The sequence below is a fragment of the Lytechinus variegatus genome, chromosome 2 (assembly GCF_018143015.1).
Source record: "Lytechinus variegatus isolate NC3 chromosome 2, Lvar_3.0, whole genome shotgun sequence".
Lineage (NCBI taxonomy): Eukaryota > Metazoa > Echinodermata > Echinoidea > Temnopleuroida > Toxopneustidae > Lytechinus > Lytechinus variegatus.
In genome coordinates this window covers 76,891,338-76,905,395 of record NC_054741.1, presented here as the reverse complement: position 1 = coordinate 76,905,395, position 14,058 = coordinate 76,891,338, and the positions used below count along the sequence as shown (strand labels likewise).

The window sequence follows — 14,058 nt, the reverse complement described above, 5'->3', positions numbered from 1 at the left end:
TAGGACCTCCTTGCCTAAAGCACAAAATATTAAAATAATGGAATTCAGAGTGTTCAGGGAGGAATGAAACTTCATTTCACATGATAATGACGAGAAAATAATAATATTTCATATTTCATATAATAAAATACAAAAGAAATAGTGAGTGACTGATGTCATCAGTTCCTCATTTGCATACTGACCGAGATGTGTATATAACTGTTTTGTTAAAAATAAACGGAACTTTGAAATGTCATAATTTTCTTATTTTACATCCGATTTTGATGAAATTTTCAATATTGTGCTTGTCTGATTTTTCTCTTTTTATTCAAATCAAGTTTTTGTTTGGGTGGACTTGTCCTTTAAGAAAAAAAAGCAGCTATGTTATAATTTGATGAAATGATCTAGACCAATTTCACACCTTGATAAGATGAGAAGGTTAAGAGAGTCCTTGCCTTAATATTGCACCTCTTGTTATCTAACTGTTGTAACTTATCACCCTTTAATAGTACCTGTGGGGATGGCTTGTTCGACCCCCCCCCCCCCTTCATCATAAATTGGAGCTGTTCAACGAAAAAAGTTTGCGTCGTGGAGTTTCAGGAGTTTTTTCTTTCTTGCGCAATCAGCCCTTCCCCTGGGCTATGCAATCTCGTAATAGCCCAGCTTTAAAGGGTTCATCCATTGACTTCTAAATTTTCATATTATAGTAGAGACAGGTTAATTCACTTTTTTCATGCCACTAATCATCATTATGTTATCAGGTAGAGACTATTTAGGAGACACAGAAAAAAAACTTTGAAGGAAATCATATTTTAGAAAGGCCAAAGAATTCTGGTATAATTCATGCAAGTCCAAAAGACTAAGATTTGAGAGCTGGCATTAGGGTATTGAAATGCCCATTGGCAAATTTGCTGATGACCAGATGACCCCCCCCCCCCTTTGCGAAGCAACACACACTGTTGCTGTACAGCATTGAAATAATTATTTACGTGATGTCTTCCATTTATGTTCAATCCTCAGGTTTTGTTGCATGTTAGCTCTTGTTTGAAAATCATCGAAAATCTTTGTTGTGATTGCTATGTACTTATAAAAGTCCATACTTTATGATGACAAGTTGGTATCACTTTGATAATCATGGTGAATAAAATACAATTCATGACACAGTAGCTAACATCAAGTTTGTTTTTTTTTAAGTAGAAGAAAATAATAATGTGCTAATTTTTTTCTTAAAGTGGAGTTCGGATTTGCTGATGGGCCTCAATGTTACCAAGTATTTCATATTTTGAAGGGGCTGTGGAAGGGGGGGGGGGGGCTTCAGCCCCCTACTTTTTTCCCAAAGCGTAAAAATGACCATATGATTGTGATTTTTTGCAAGTTCAGCCCCCCCCCACTTTGAAAACCGTTCCACGGCCCCTGTAGACTACTGTTTCAGCTGAGGCAGGTTAATTGGGCAATTTTTGTGTGTGTTCCATTTCTTGTTGGTTCATAGCATGTTTAATGCCTAAACAAAGTTAGTGCTTGTATATCATCTCAAAGCCTTATTTTCAGACAGATTTTTTTTCATCTTATTTTTGCTTCGCTGTTCTTTATGTACAGATTTTTATTATAGAAATATAAATATGCTGCTTTGTAAATCATGATTGCATGTTTCTTGTTTGTGTATGTTATTTAATGTTTTTTAATATGAAGCTGCAAGACAGAATGGGAGTGTGTGAGTGAGAGAGAGAGAGGGGAGCAATGGCGTACAGATGGGGGGGAGGTGCTTGACCCCCAGCCCCCCCCCCACAAAAAAAGAAAGAAAATCATGACCAAGAAAAAAAAGAGAAAATGCAAGAGATAATGGTTAATTAAAATATTTTCTATCACAAACCTGGATTTGATTTTGAAAGAAAAATGTTGCAATGTTTGTTCGCTCGCTTGCTCACAACTTTTTATACATTTTGCTTGATACACCATATCTGATCCCTTCAAAATTTCTGGATCGTTACGCCACTGATTAAGAGAGAGAAAGTGGGGAAAAGGAGATGGATGAGGATCAGTTTACAGGAACAGGGAATGGAAAATGAGAACAAGAATTCGAATGGTAATAGAAAAAACAGGAAGGATGGGGGATAAATGACTTGGGAGGAGAAAAGCAAATAAATGATAGGATGTAGATTCTGATCTTGAAAACCAGCGAGGAATAAGCTTTTTTTTTTTTTTTTAATTATTTATATATACTGTTGACATATCTGCCTAACATCACAAAAGAAAGATCCCGTCATTTACTTTTATTTTAACTGAGTCTAACGTGAGAGTCTGACACGATGATTATTACTATACAAAAACTATTAGTTTTCATAGCCATATCTGATTACTAGTATTAGATTCTAATACTCTAATGTTTCAAACAACAGATGGCGTTATCTCCATTGTAATTAAACAGGTACCAATCGACGGAGGTGTCTGCTCTTAACATGATTTGTTTTGGGAATGCTGGAAAAGCGCGTAGGGTAGATTTCTCACTTACATCAGATTAATAGGTCCATAGAACTGAAATCAAATGTAAGTTAGCACCTTGAATAATCAGAGTTTTGGTTAAGCAGTTTATTTTTATCGAACTTGAGTGTTGTCTAACGATGATGTTTTTATGCTGTCCGACATACTGAGTTCTGTGTTTGTGTTGGTTTTGTGATTGTTCTTAATCATTTCTTAATATCAATGAACAATTTTGTCAACTTGTCTGCACAGCAATCATTCGTCGGAAGAGTCCGCATGATTTCGTATTCAAAATAAAGAAAAGAGATTGGACTTTGAAATCTTACCCTAAGTTAAGGTAAGCACTTGGGCATTTGATAGCGATCGCAACGGGTTCGCGTTTAACACATTTCCTATTCTGCCAACACACAAAATGGGCAAAATTCATTGAGCCAGTGTATCAACATTTCAAATCCTTTTTTCATAAAATGTTACGATCTTTTTCTATTATATCTAAACTTTTTATTTCTAGTCAATTTACTCACATTTGCATCGCCAAAATGTTGTTTTTAAGGCCGTTTTCGAGAGCACCAATTGTCCGTCGTCACACGATGGAAGTCGCCATTTTGGAAAATATGACTCCAGAACCGGGTTAATCTTGCAAGTTACTTTTACTTGTTGATGCCCTCTAGGGGCATCAAATAACCATGTGTTATGTATCATTAAAATCGGCAGACTTTCTTCTACAAGTTAGTGACGATTTCAGTTCAATGTCGGCAATGTTTTTTGTTACAAAAAGGAGTTTTTTTGACACTTAAGGTAAATCATGTTTCTATTTTCTTACTTCAAAGCCGTATAAACAGAAAATTACCCAGGGAACAGTCAAATATCAGATATAAATTAATTCTTTGAAGTGTATTTGTATCAGAAAATCTAATTTTGATATATAAGAATGTGTCGCATAGCTGCGCAAGAGGCGAATGCAAGCCCATGTTGTGCCGCCTAGAGTGTGATTTTGGTGCCATGGCTGACCGAAAGGAGTGAGTGGGCGTGGTTGCCGTGGGTGTGGTACTTGATGCATGTATGTTATTGTTAAACCCATTGAAATTAGTTGTAGGTGATAAGTTGTGCATTTGATTTCTGCATGAATTATGTGTATTGATGATAAATTAATGATAATTTCAACTTAATATTTCAAGAAAAAAAAACAGGTGGGAATTAAAGCATGTTTAATTCCAGTCTCATTTTTTTTTTCATGGTGTACAGGCGCAGACCATGCATTGACTGCTGCCTGGTACTGGTATTAAAATGAATAGATACATGACTATATCTATATTCTGTTGTTTTGTGTCATATCATATCAATAAGCTGTCTCATCAATTCACATGATGTACACAATAATGGGTCCCTGTTTTATTATGTTTACTAGGAGGGAGATTATTTTGTAAATGTGATTTTAAATGTAGTAGAAATTCAGATAATGTCAGAGACTTGCTTTTTAACTTTATATATTCCAATATATTTAATGTTAATATATTCTATAATTCTAAGCAGTGGAGTACATTTCTAGCTACTGTTGCAGCTCCAGCTGTCTGATCTCGCATTCTCGGATCTGCAAACAAGTTTGAGACATCATGGTAATTATACAGAATACAGAGTGAACATGGACAAACAGAAAGAAAAAAAAAATTACTTGCAAAACTTAATTTTCTACTTTTGAATGATATAAATCTTACAGATACCGGGAAGTATAGTGGGACATTCATTTTTATTTTCTGATTAAAGTCTGTTGAGGAATGAGACCCCCAAGAGTTGATTAATTTTTTTAACAACGCAAAGCGTCCCATGCACTTCTCTTGTCTTATTCTAATTTGTTATCTTTCTTCTTGTATACTATATTTTCACAAATAGAAGCTGTTTGAATAAGAAAAATATGAAGGTAACACAGCCATGCTCTACAAGATCACCTCTTGTGTTGTATTTTAGTCAAATTAACTTAGTAACCTACATGAAAAAAAAGTATGGAAGTTTCTTAGATCGACAAGTACCTGTAGATCTGCCACCCAATGGGTACTTGTCTTGGGTGGCAGAAAAGTTCCGCGTATAGCGTCCCTTTAAGAGGCCATATCTTCAGTTATGGTGCTCCAATTGTAATTTGGTCTTCACCATTGAATTTGTCTTGAAAAAACCTTTCAAGTGATGTATAATTTGTCTGTATTTTAAAAAAAAGAAAAATCATGTAATATAGCTACATTTAATGCAAAACTTTAGATAAAGAAGATAGAGTTTTGCTTGTATATTTGTAACCAACTTGAAGTTCTGTGCTGAGATAAATCACTGAGATATAAATTATATTATAATCTTGACAGTGTCACACGCAGCGTCTTCTTAATTAGATATGATATTAGCCAAAATAGATTAAAAGCTATAATTTTGTGTATTGCATGTTGCGACTTGATGGGAAAGAATGAAGGACAGATAATAATTTTCAAAGTTCTTAATTATCAATAGACGATATCATATCACAATTTTTGTTAAAATAATGTCATGATAATGATGATTGTCATCTTTATAATGGCTGATAATAGTGATATGATTCAATACCTTTTTTATACAACATGTTAGATGCTGAATTTAATTGTCCATATTCTGTTTTAATCCAATTTAAAGGTCACAGTCATGAGTCAACGTAAGAAAATAGTACAAATGTAAGTCTATGAAAACTTTTTTTACGTTGTCGGCTTCCCCATAAACCCAAGCACTAGACCAAGGCTTAAGTTAAACCTGACTTCAGAATAGAGTCTACAGATAAATGTGTCTAATGATATATTGACTACATGCATATATGTTTTATAATGTATGGGAAAGCTGCTTGCAAAGTTGCAATGCTATAAAATCAAAATTTAAAGCATAACCAAAGACTGCCTAATTCTTTGTCGGATCTGTAAGCTTAAGAAATATTGCTTGCTCTTAATCATTCAATTTATGCCTTTTTTTCCTCAGGTGTGATGAGTCATGGCCAGAAGATCACCAGACCCCATCTTTGTTTTAAGAGGTTCAAATGCTCCAGTCAGTTGTGTCAGATTTGCCCTGGATTCATCTTCATACAGAGAACACATTCTTTCAGGGTGGGTAGACATGGAGTTATGCAGTTAAATATTAGTTGGTGGCAATTTTTATCATCACAATGGCTTATCCCCATAATCACCCTACTGGTTAGTCAGTATCATATCATTGATCAATTGATGACCTGGCTATGCAGTGTAACTTTAATGGACTACACTTTTTTGAAGTGCCAGCTCTAGACTTCAACAAGTACAATTTTCAATCAGGCACATTTATTTTGTCATAAATATTGAGTAAGGAAAATGAAACATGATAATCCACAGATGAAGGGTGGCCTTAGATATTAATAGCCTCTACTTATATCAGGAATGACAATTGGCTTGGTAATTATCAAACTAGTTTTAGACCTGTTGCAGAAGTAGGATTTGACCAAATGGGCATTACAATATTAGAAAAACTTCCCTAAAGGGTTTAAGTGGATTGAAATAAAGTTTGGATAAACAGGTTAAAGTTTAGCTTTGGTTTGTGGTTCAGAAGTTTTTCAGTAAAAAACATCTAAGGAATCAAGTGAGGTGATTGTCAGCTGAAAGTTAGATAAACTTTAAACAGTCTAGTTTTAATTTAAGCATTGTGGGTTTTTTTTGTCATTGATATTGCTTTTTTGGACATTTTGTAATTATGACATGGATACTTACAATACTTAAACTGGATTGTGATGTGCCAAAATTTAATGACTAGTCAGTGTATTAGTGGTCAATGGACATTATTAGAATTTTGCTGTTATGATTACAATAAAACAATACGGGTAGAAAATGAGTTATTGTGGACTAAGAAGCACATATCTATGTCTTGAATATTTGGTCATCGAAACATACAGAGGTCCTATTTAATACTGATCACATTTCTCCCCTTAACTGTGCATATCATCCAGTTGCACTAGTGGTCATGTGAAGATATGGGATCTTTCATCCAGGAGGTGTATTTCATCACTAGATGGTCATCGTGGACAAGGTATCTTGACCATTGAAGGAATGAACAATGGCCAAATTCTCAGGTCAGTTATTGTAGCCTATGCAATGCAGCCAAGGTTCTTAATTTCTTAACATCATCTCTTGAACTATAAACACTCTTATCTAAAATAAAAGCATGCAGCCTTTGCTGAAATCTTCCATATGAAGGTAAACTTTTTGATTGACAAAAGGAGAAAAACAATTTGACCCATGAATTTCTGGTGCAACATATAAGTGTGTATTCTGATGGGATCTCATTTAAGTATATGACAGAATATGTCATTTCAGTTATTTAAAGATGAATTCCAGTTTTGGTAACGATCTCAAAATCTGATCTTACAGAATCTAATATAATGACCACCCAAGTGCCTGTTTGTATGAATAAAAATATGTGCCAAAGGATTATGGAATAAATTGTGTAATTGCTGAGAAATAAGCAAAATAAGTGCGGATTCGGTCACTTCCGTCGGGTCTTTATTCCAGCAATATTAATACACTGTCCCATGTGTGACTATCTGTGTTGGTGATCTCCAGTGTGAACATTTTTCAGCGTAGATTTCAAGATTTCACAAAGTTCAGCTTATGTAACTGTACCAGATCTAGATCCTCGATGATATTCTGACAATTAAGCCTGGTTTTACAGACTTTCTCATGAAATCAGTGTTTACTGCAACTACTGGCATTTCTCTTTAATGTCAGTTTTTAAGTCTGAGAGTGCTTGTGTTGCAATAGTGTGGGATTATTCAATCATCACCTGGAGGACAACTGATGCTGAGTCCTCTCTTTCTTCATAGTGCAAGATGTGTTGCAAACTTGGGTGAGGTTCTGTATCTACATTTGATACTACATGCCTTATAGGCAATTTATTTTGTACATTGGCAAATCAAAGGAGAATGAAAAAGTGAACATATTTTAAACAACTTCATGTAAGAAATATTTGCAGCTTTTTTTTACATTTGGTTAAAAAATTTGTTAAAATCTTTCATTTTAAGCTTTGTATCTGTATCTAAACATGCCCAGTCCTTAAATTGAAATGTAAAATAAGTAAGAAAATATATTTCTATAATGTAAGAATTCTGTGAAAACATGAGCTTGTTGTCTTTTCCTTCATCTTGCTGTAGCCATGGACGTGATGGATATGTTCATATATGGGAGCTAGCAGAAGGGAGATATGACATCAAGACCTCAATCACATCAGCTACAACAAACTTTTGCCAAACTGCTCTCTGGCAGAAACACGGTGGGAATATGCAAATTCATTCTTACTGTAAATTTCATAGTCTTATACATGAGGCTACAATTCCTTAGCGAATGGTATAAATTTTGCTTAATTGGTATTTAAAAAAATGAAAACATTTACATAACTTACATGAAGCTTGGTTTTAACTTGCTTCAATCCTGAAAGCAATATGTTTAGATATACATGTTCATTATTTCTTCTTGTGCAGTATTGATCAAATTGTGTTTGTAAGATTTTCCTTGATTTAAACATCTGTTTCTGTGCGTAGAGTTTCTTTCTTGATGGACATGACATTTATTGCAAACCAATGTCCCAAGCATATTTATAAATATGTATACACTCAGGTAATGGCTCCCTGGCAGTTTCTGGAGGTCAAATATCAGAGGTCAGGGTGATTTCTCTGGATGGTCATCATGAGAAAGCCAAATTGCAACCATCACATGGACATAAACCTCTAGGTTTGTCAAATCATCAGTTAACAACCTTTCATAATCATCTGGAGTTTACTAAAGTTATCTTTCTTATCTCCACTTTCTTCTGTGTTATATTTTGTCATTTTGTTTTAATGTCTACTGTCTACATGACTATTAAAGGGCAAACAAACGAGCCCCACTTCAAGCCCCCAACTAGTCATACCTGGCCAGGTTAACCACCCATAATACATTCTGATCAGGGTAGTCTTGTGATATAGGCCCACTTAAGTGATAACACATTAATTCACTACTCAATACATTCATATCACTATAATTATATTATCAATAAGCAAAATAGGAACAATTCCTTTTTCAAAAACATTTGTTTATCATAGACTAATTTATCCTTTGTATTATTAATACCGGTAGTTATCTCGATAGGTATATTTAAAGACTAGCCATGGAAAAGTAAATTGATGTGCTGTTTCTGAGATAATCTAGTTTGTCACTGTTGTCACATGTTATCATTATCTTGATAATCTGTATTGAAATTTCTTGAAATTTTCACTAATCTCTGTCTCACTCCCTCCTTATGTTACAGTTCAAACACTACAAAACCTTTAAATGTTGATGGCTTCTGCGACAATAACATCAACTTCCCATGAGTGAAATTCTTTAAGTCAAATCTATAATCTTAAAAAAAAGGCAATTAAAAAAAATCTGTATCCTCAATTATTCTAAAGCAACATTTCTATCAAACTCCTATTCTATCACTGTCTTTGAGAAATCACAATCAGAATTTATTGCAGCCTGGGCATTTGTCATGAATTGGATGCTTGTTAGATGTTGCAGACTAAAATGATTATTCACACAGGTATGCCGATGTGTATGAAGTTCATAGATGAGACGCGGCTCTTGATTGGTTACGAAAATGGCAGTGTAGTTGCATGGAATCTATCATCTTGCTGTATAGAGAGTGAGAATAAACTACATCAAGAACCAGGTTTGTATTGATTGTAATTCTTATTAAAATTATTTATAGCAATTAGTGGCAATAAGGCACCTTTAGATTTGCAATGCAATTTTCGTTCACAAGACACACTTGAAAATAAAGAGACATGTGCAAGAAAGAGTAGCTTTTTTATATTGATCTGTTTATCAATATTGGCTTGTTACAAAAGTTGTATCTTAAACCTGCCTGTAAAGCAGCTATTATGATATCAATAAGTGGTGTATAAAGTGTAAACTATTTAAAGAGTTTGTTAAGAATGTATCACAGTATACTTGAAAAATAGTAACTTGCAGCTATTGCTTGAAGTACAAGCAAACACTTTTTTATCAAGGACATTTCTAAATATCAACATTGAAATTTTACTCATTTTCCAAATTGACCTTAAGATTTGGTTGCAAAATTTCAAGTACTCGTACATATCTAAGACTCGACCTTTTTTTAAGTAGGTTTGGTGTAAAATTATTGAGCTTTCTGTGTATGTTTTCAATCTGCAACTAGGTTCCCACTCATTTTATTATTCTTTTATGTTCAGTTATGTGTATGGAGTATTGCTCAGAGTCTAATAGAGGTGTCTCAGGCTCATCAACTGATCAGCTAGTTTCATGGTCTATGACATCCCAGGTAATTTTAAAAGTTAAACTGCAGTGTGTTTCATAATGTTTGGAATAGAATAGTCTGTCTATTCATTTTTTTTTTGTTCTTGCGATAACTAGAGACATTTGACAATCAACGTCAAACATGCATCTTTAAAATGAAGTAATAATGGTCTTTACTACTTTTTTGGAGCATCAAAGTCAAAGAAAGGTCAATGATCATGGAGGTCTTATATTGAAATATAGATATCTTTCTTGCAATAACTGAATATTTTTTTTTTCAAACTTGGTACATGTATGCATATTGGAGGGAGAATGATCTTATTAGAATTGGGGGTTATGAAGTCAAAGGCCACATAGGTCCTCATCTACATTGAAATGTCATCTGTTCACAAAATGTTGACATGATGGTGATGTTGTATTTAGGGGTCATGATGTCAAAGTTTAATGGTCACAATGTTCATTATCTCTTTCTTGCCATATTTCGGGATCAAATTCGTACTTAGCTGTTGTATGGACATGTGAATGATGATTCTCTGACGAAGGTCAAAGATTTAAGAAGTCATAGTGTTTAATTTAAAAGTCTTGATGACATTGGTGTAGGCATTGATTTGACTGCACTCAGATGAAAACCTATCTAGATATTTTGGAACAGATATATATGTAGATTTGTGGCCACAAGAAAAGTGCTATTGTTACTGTTATCGTAGAATCTTGCAGCTAACAAACCTATTGACACTGTCAGAGTTAATGACACATTTCTCCAAAGAATGGCAACAAATGTGATGACACTAATCTTCAATCAATCAGCCTTTTATTAACATTAGTGAAAAGTTATACTAACAACCAATTTTAATTATCTACTTCAATTTTTTTACATCTAGGGTGAGATAACTCTAGATAAAGAGATAACCTTGACAAATCCTGGAGTAGCATCACTCTCATTACGAGACGACAACAAGATCTTGGTGTCAGGTGGATGGGATTCCAGGTAAGATTTACATTTTTCTATTTTTCCTTGATCACAAATGGATCAAAACAGCAAACTATTGCATTGTGAAGATATTTTGTAAGAATTTACTTTCAGTTTCATTGCTCAATTGGTTGACTTAAAGCTGAAAAGAGATACAGTTTGTAAAGTTTTGATACCATTGAGCTGACAAGATTTTGGGTACTAGAAGATGAGAGGTTAAGTTTATTAATAATTTGTTTTGTGCAGTTTAATTGTCCATTAGTTTGCAGACTTGTGCTTTACTCTTTAATACCGGTATGCATCCGACATGTTTTTTTTTAATTTGTATTTCTATTTTAGAATTCGTGTGTGGACTTGGAAGAAGCTAAAGCCTTTGGCTGTTCTAAACTACCATTCTGAAACAGTCAACTCTCTTGATTTCTCTTCAAGAACAGATAGTAAAGGTTACTTGATGGCTGCGGGAAGCAAAGACACTCATATCAGTGTTTGGTCACTTTACAATGACCCTAAGACTTGAAAATACTAGTACCAGGGATACATAGGCCTATACAACAAAGTCATGAGAGGATAGATGCACCAGGCCCAGTGGGAGAGTTCTTATAGTATTATTTTGATATATATCCCTTGGTCAGGCATTGTGGCACTTAACTGGACCAGATGAGGAAAGCGGTAACCTGATTATGTGGTATGAAATTTCTTCAAAATGCATGTCTAATGTGGTCATGCAATGGAGCCTGTGGTGTGTGCTGCATAACAACCCCAAAATATGTTTCTTCATACCATATTTTCTCTTAAATGTTAGAATTATTTTTAAATAAAAAAATGCAATCTGTTTCACTGGGTGAAAGCCAGAAATGTGTTTACATTAATATTTTCTAGTCTTGAAGAAAGTGCAGAATTCAAGCAACTTGTATTTATGATTAAAACATTGATGTTTTATGGGAGTATATAGCAGGCCTTTGAAGCATAATGGGACAGATATGATTGAAGAAATGTAATATGATGGCCATAATCCATTGAGAGAATAAATTTAATGCCAAAATATGCACTTTTCGTGTGTGTATTGCCTCTGAATGTGCGATATTTACTTTTTGCAACTCTCCATTGAAAATGTGAACAGAAAAAAAGTAGTGCAACTGTTTTTGCTGTCCATGAATTTGCTATTATGCAACTAGAAAGAAATATGAAAAGTTATACAAAGATGGAATGGCCTATTGGTACCAGGAATGGGGATATGAACTATTCTAGGGGTCTGAAAGCAAGGTCTTTGGTCATGTGATGTGTTTATCTATGAATTGATTGACTTACCAATATTCAGGAAGGTGTTTAGATGTATTTAGTAAAAAAAACACAAAAAAGTAAAAAAAAAAAAAAAGTTACTAGTCCTCTACTTTTTTTCACCACACATCCTGCTGTGATCTGTCGTGAATAATGGTCATGAATGATGCTTGAATTAGTTGGAGAAATATTTTGATTTTTGTTGCCACCATTATATTCGATGTCCAGTTTACTACTAAATCTGAGCAGAACCTTTTAGATCAAGGATTAAAATAGAATGATAGTCCATCATCACCTATTCAAGAAAATAATCTACCCATTGTTACAGCACTAAAACCACTATTAAAAGTGCTCATAGTTCAACAAGAGCTTTTTTTTACACCCTGTTATTGATTTTCTAGATCATTGATTCAATAACATTTGAAAGCAAATCCTCTTCTGAAAAGAAAAATCAAAAGGTTACTCCACAAGTTTTGGAGAATATATTATGTAGATATATCATGGTAGGAGTTTGTTATACAACAAACTGGTGTGAAAGGTGGATTAAGATTGAACGTTAGGACATAAGTTGTGATTGATTCAATCCATTTCAATTATGGCAAGCTATTGACGCAATATTTTTGTGTTAGAGGCATACTTATCCGAATAATGATGTATGTGTACACAAAGTTGTTACATTTAGATACTTTGAAAGGATATTCTAATTACTGACAATTTCTTTCTATTAAATAATGAAATAATTGGATCAATCATAACTCTTAGTAAGATGAGGCCCTGATGTTGTATGAATTGAGTAATGAAGAAAATATGGTTGCAATTTTCCCAAGTTGAGATTACCTTGCAAGTATATATCTTCGTGTTTTGGTATAGGATGCAATACATACAGATTGTACACTAAAACAAAAAACAAATATAAAAGAAAAAAAGTTATCTCCAAAAGGTGCATTTATTCTCACACCAGATAGATTAGATTTACAAGAAATGCTCTAAAGGGAAATCCATTCCAGTCTAATTAGATAGCACAATTCTAGAGACAGAATGGCAAACATTTTAATGAAATCAACCATGATGAATATCACTTTGATGAAGTAGTAGACTAGAATATTTCTGTATGGTTCAACTCAACAAACACTTCTCTTTCACAGAAACCTGCTTGAGCCTCTTAGGAATTAACATGAAATGCTAGTCATCAAAAATATTTGTTAGTAACTAACCATCACAAACAATCATTGTCTAAAGTGCAAAGAAAGCTGACACCATTATATCATACAATGGATGATACATTATGATTGCATAACTTTATGTTACTGGGCACATGTCTGATTTAACTTTTCACCATTCTGTTCATCTTATTATTGTGCTTTCACATTTGACTTCTAAGAAGGGGTTGGATTCCCATTTAAGAGTGAAAATGGTGATCTCAATCTGAAATTGCACTTCAGCAAGAAATGAATAATGATACATCACAAGCTATACGTAAAAGCATAAAGTGAAGAGTTCGAAGCCCCTCTGGCGCCCGCCAGATTCAGAGTAAGACAGTAAACTTTTAGGTAAGCTTCTATGAATATTCACAATCAATGTGAGCGTAAGTATAATTGTGACCACATGACTCAGAGTTGCTGCTCCACAACTAAATATTAACATCAAATGAAAGAGGAAATAATAGATTGCAATTAATCAATTTTACCATTAAAATGATTTAAGAATACAGACACAAGTGTTCATTTAAAAGAAACAATATCCTATTGGTGTACTAGTATGTGAAAGAAATAGTACATCATGTAGATTTAACTACATAAATACAACACAATTTTATCTTGTTGCCAAAGACAAACACACTGAAGGTATTGCAAGAAAATTGAGATCAATCGATGTTTCAAATTCATTTCATGGTTAACTAATTAAAGGTCAAGTCCATCTCAGAAAAATGTTGATTTGAATCAATAGAGAAAATCAGACAAGCACAATGCTGAAGATTTCATCAAAATCAGATGTAAAATAAGAAAGTTATGACATTTCAAAGTTGCGCTTATTTTT

General features: G+C 33.8%; 1 protein-coding gene across 1 annotated transcript; it reads left to right on the top strand.

Annotated features, from left to right (window-relative positions):
* The first annotated feature begins 2,426 nt into the window (after positions 1-2,426).
* LOC121409100 (guanine nucleotide-binding protein subunit beta-like protein 1) lies at positions 2,427-13,968 on the top strand. The gene is made up of 9 exons (XM_041600917.1): positions 2,427-2,523; positions 5,440-5,564; positions 6,434-6,556; positions 7,634-7,752; positions 8,097-8,210; positions 9,040-9,168; positions 9,710-9,798; positions 10,655-10,761; positions 11,083-13,968. The coding sequence occupies exons 2-9, from the start codon at positions 5,452-5,454 to the stop codon at positions 11,258-11,260; spliced, it is 972 nt and encodes a 323-aa protein (XP_041456851.1). The 5' UTR covers positions 2,427-2,523; positions 5,440-5,451; the 3' UTR covers positions 11,261-13,968.
* The last annotated feature ends 90 nt before the right edge of the window (positions 13,969-14,058 follow it).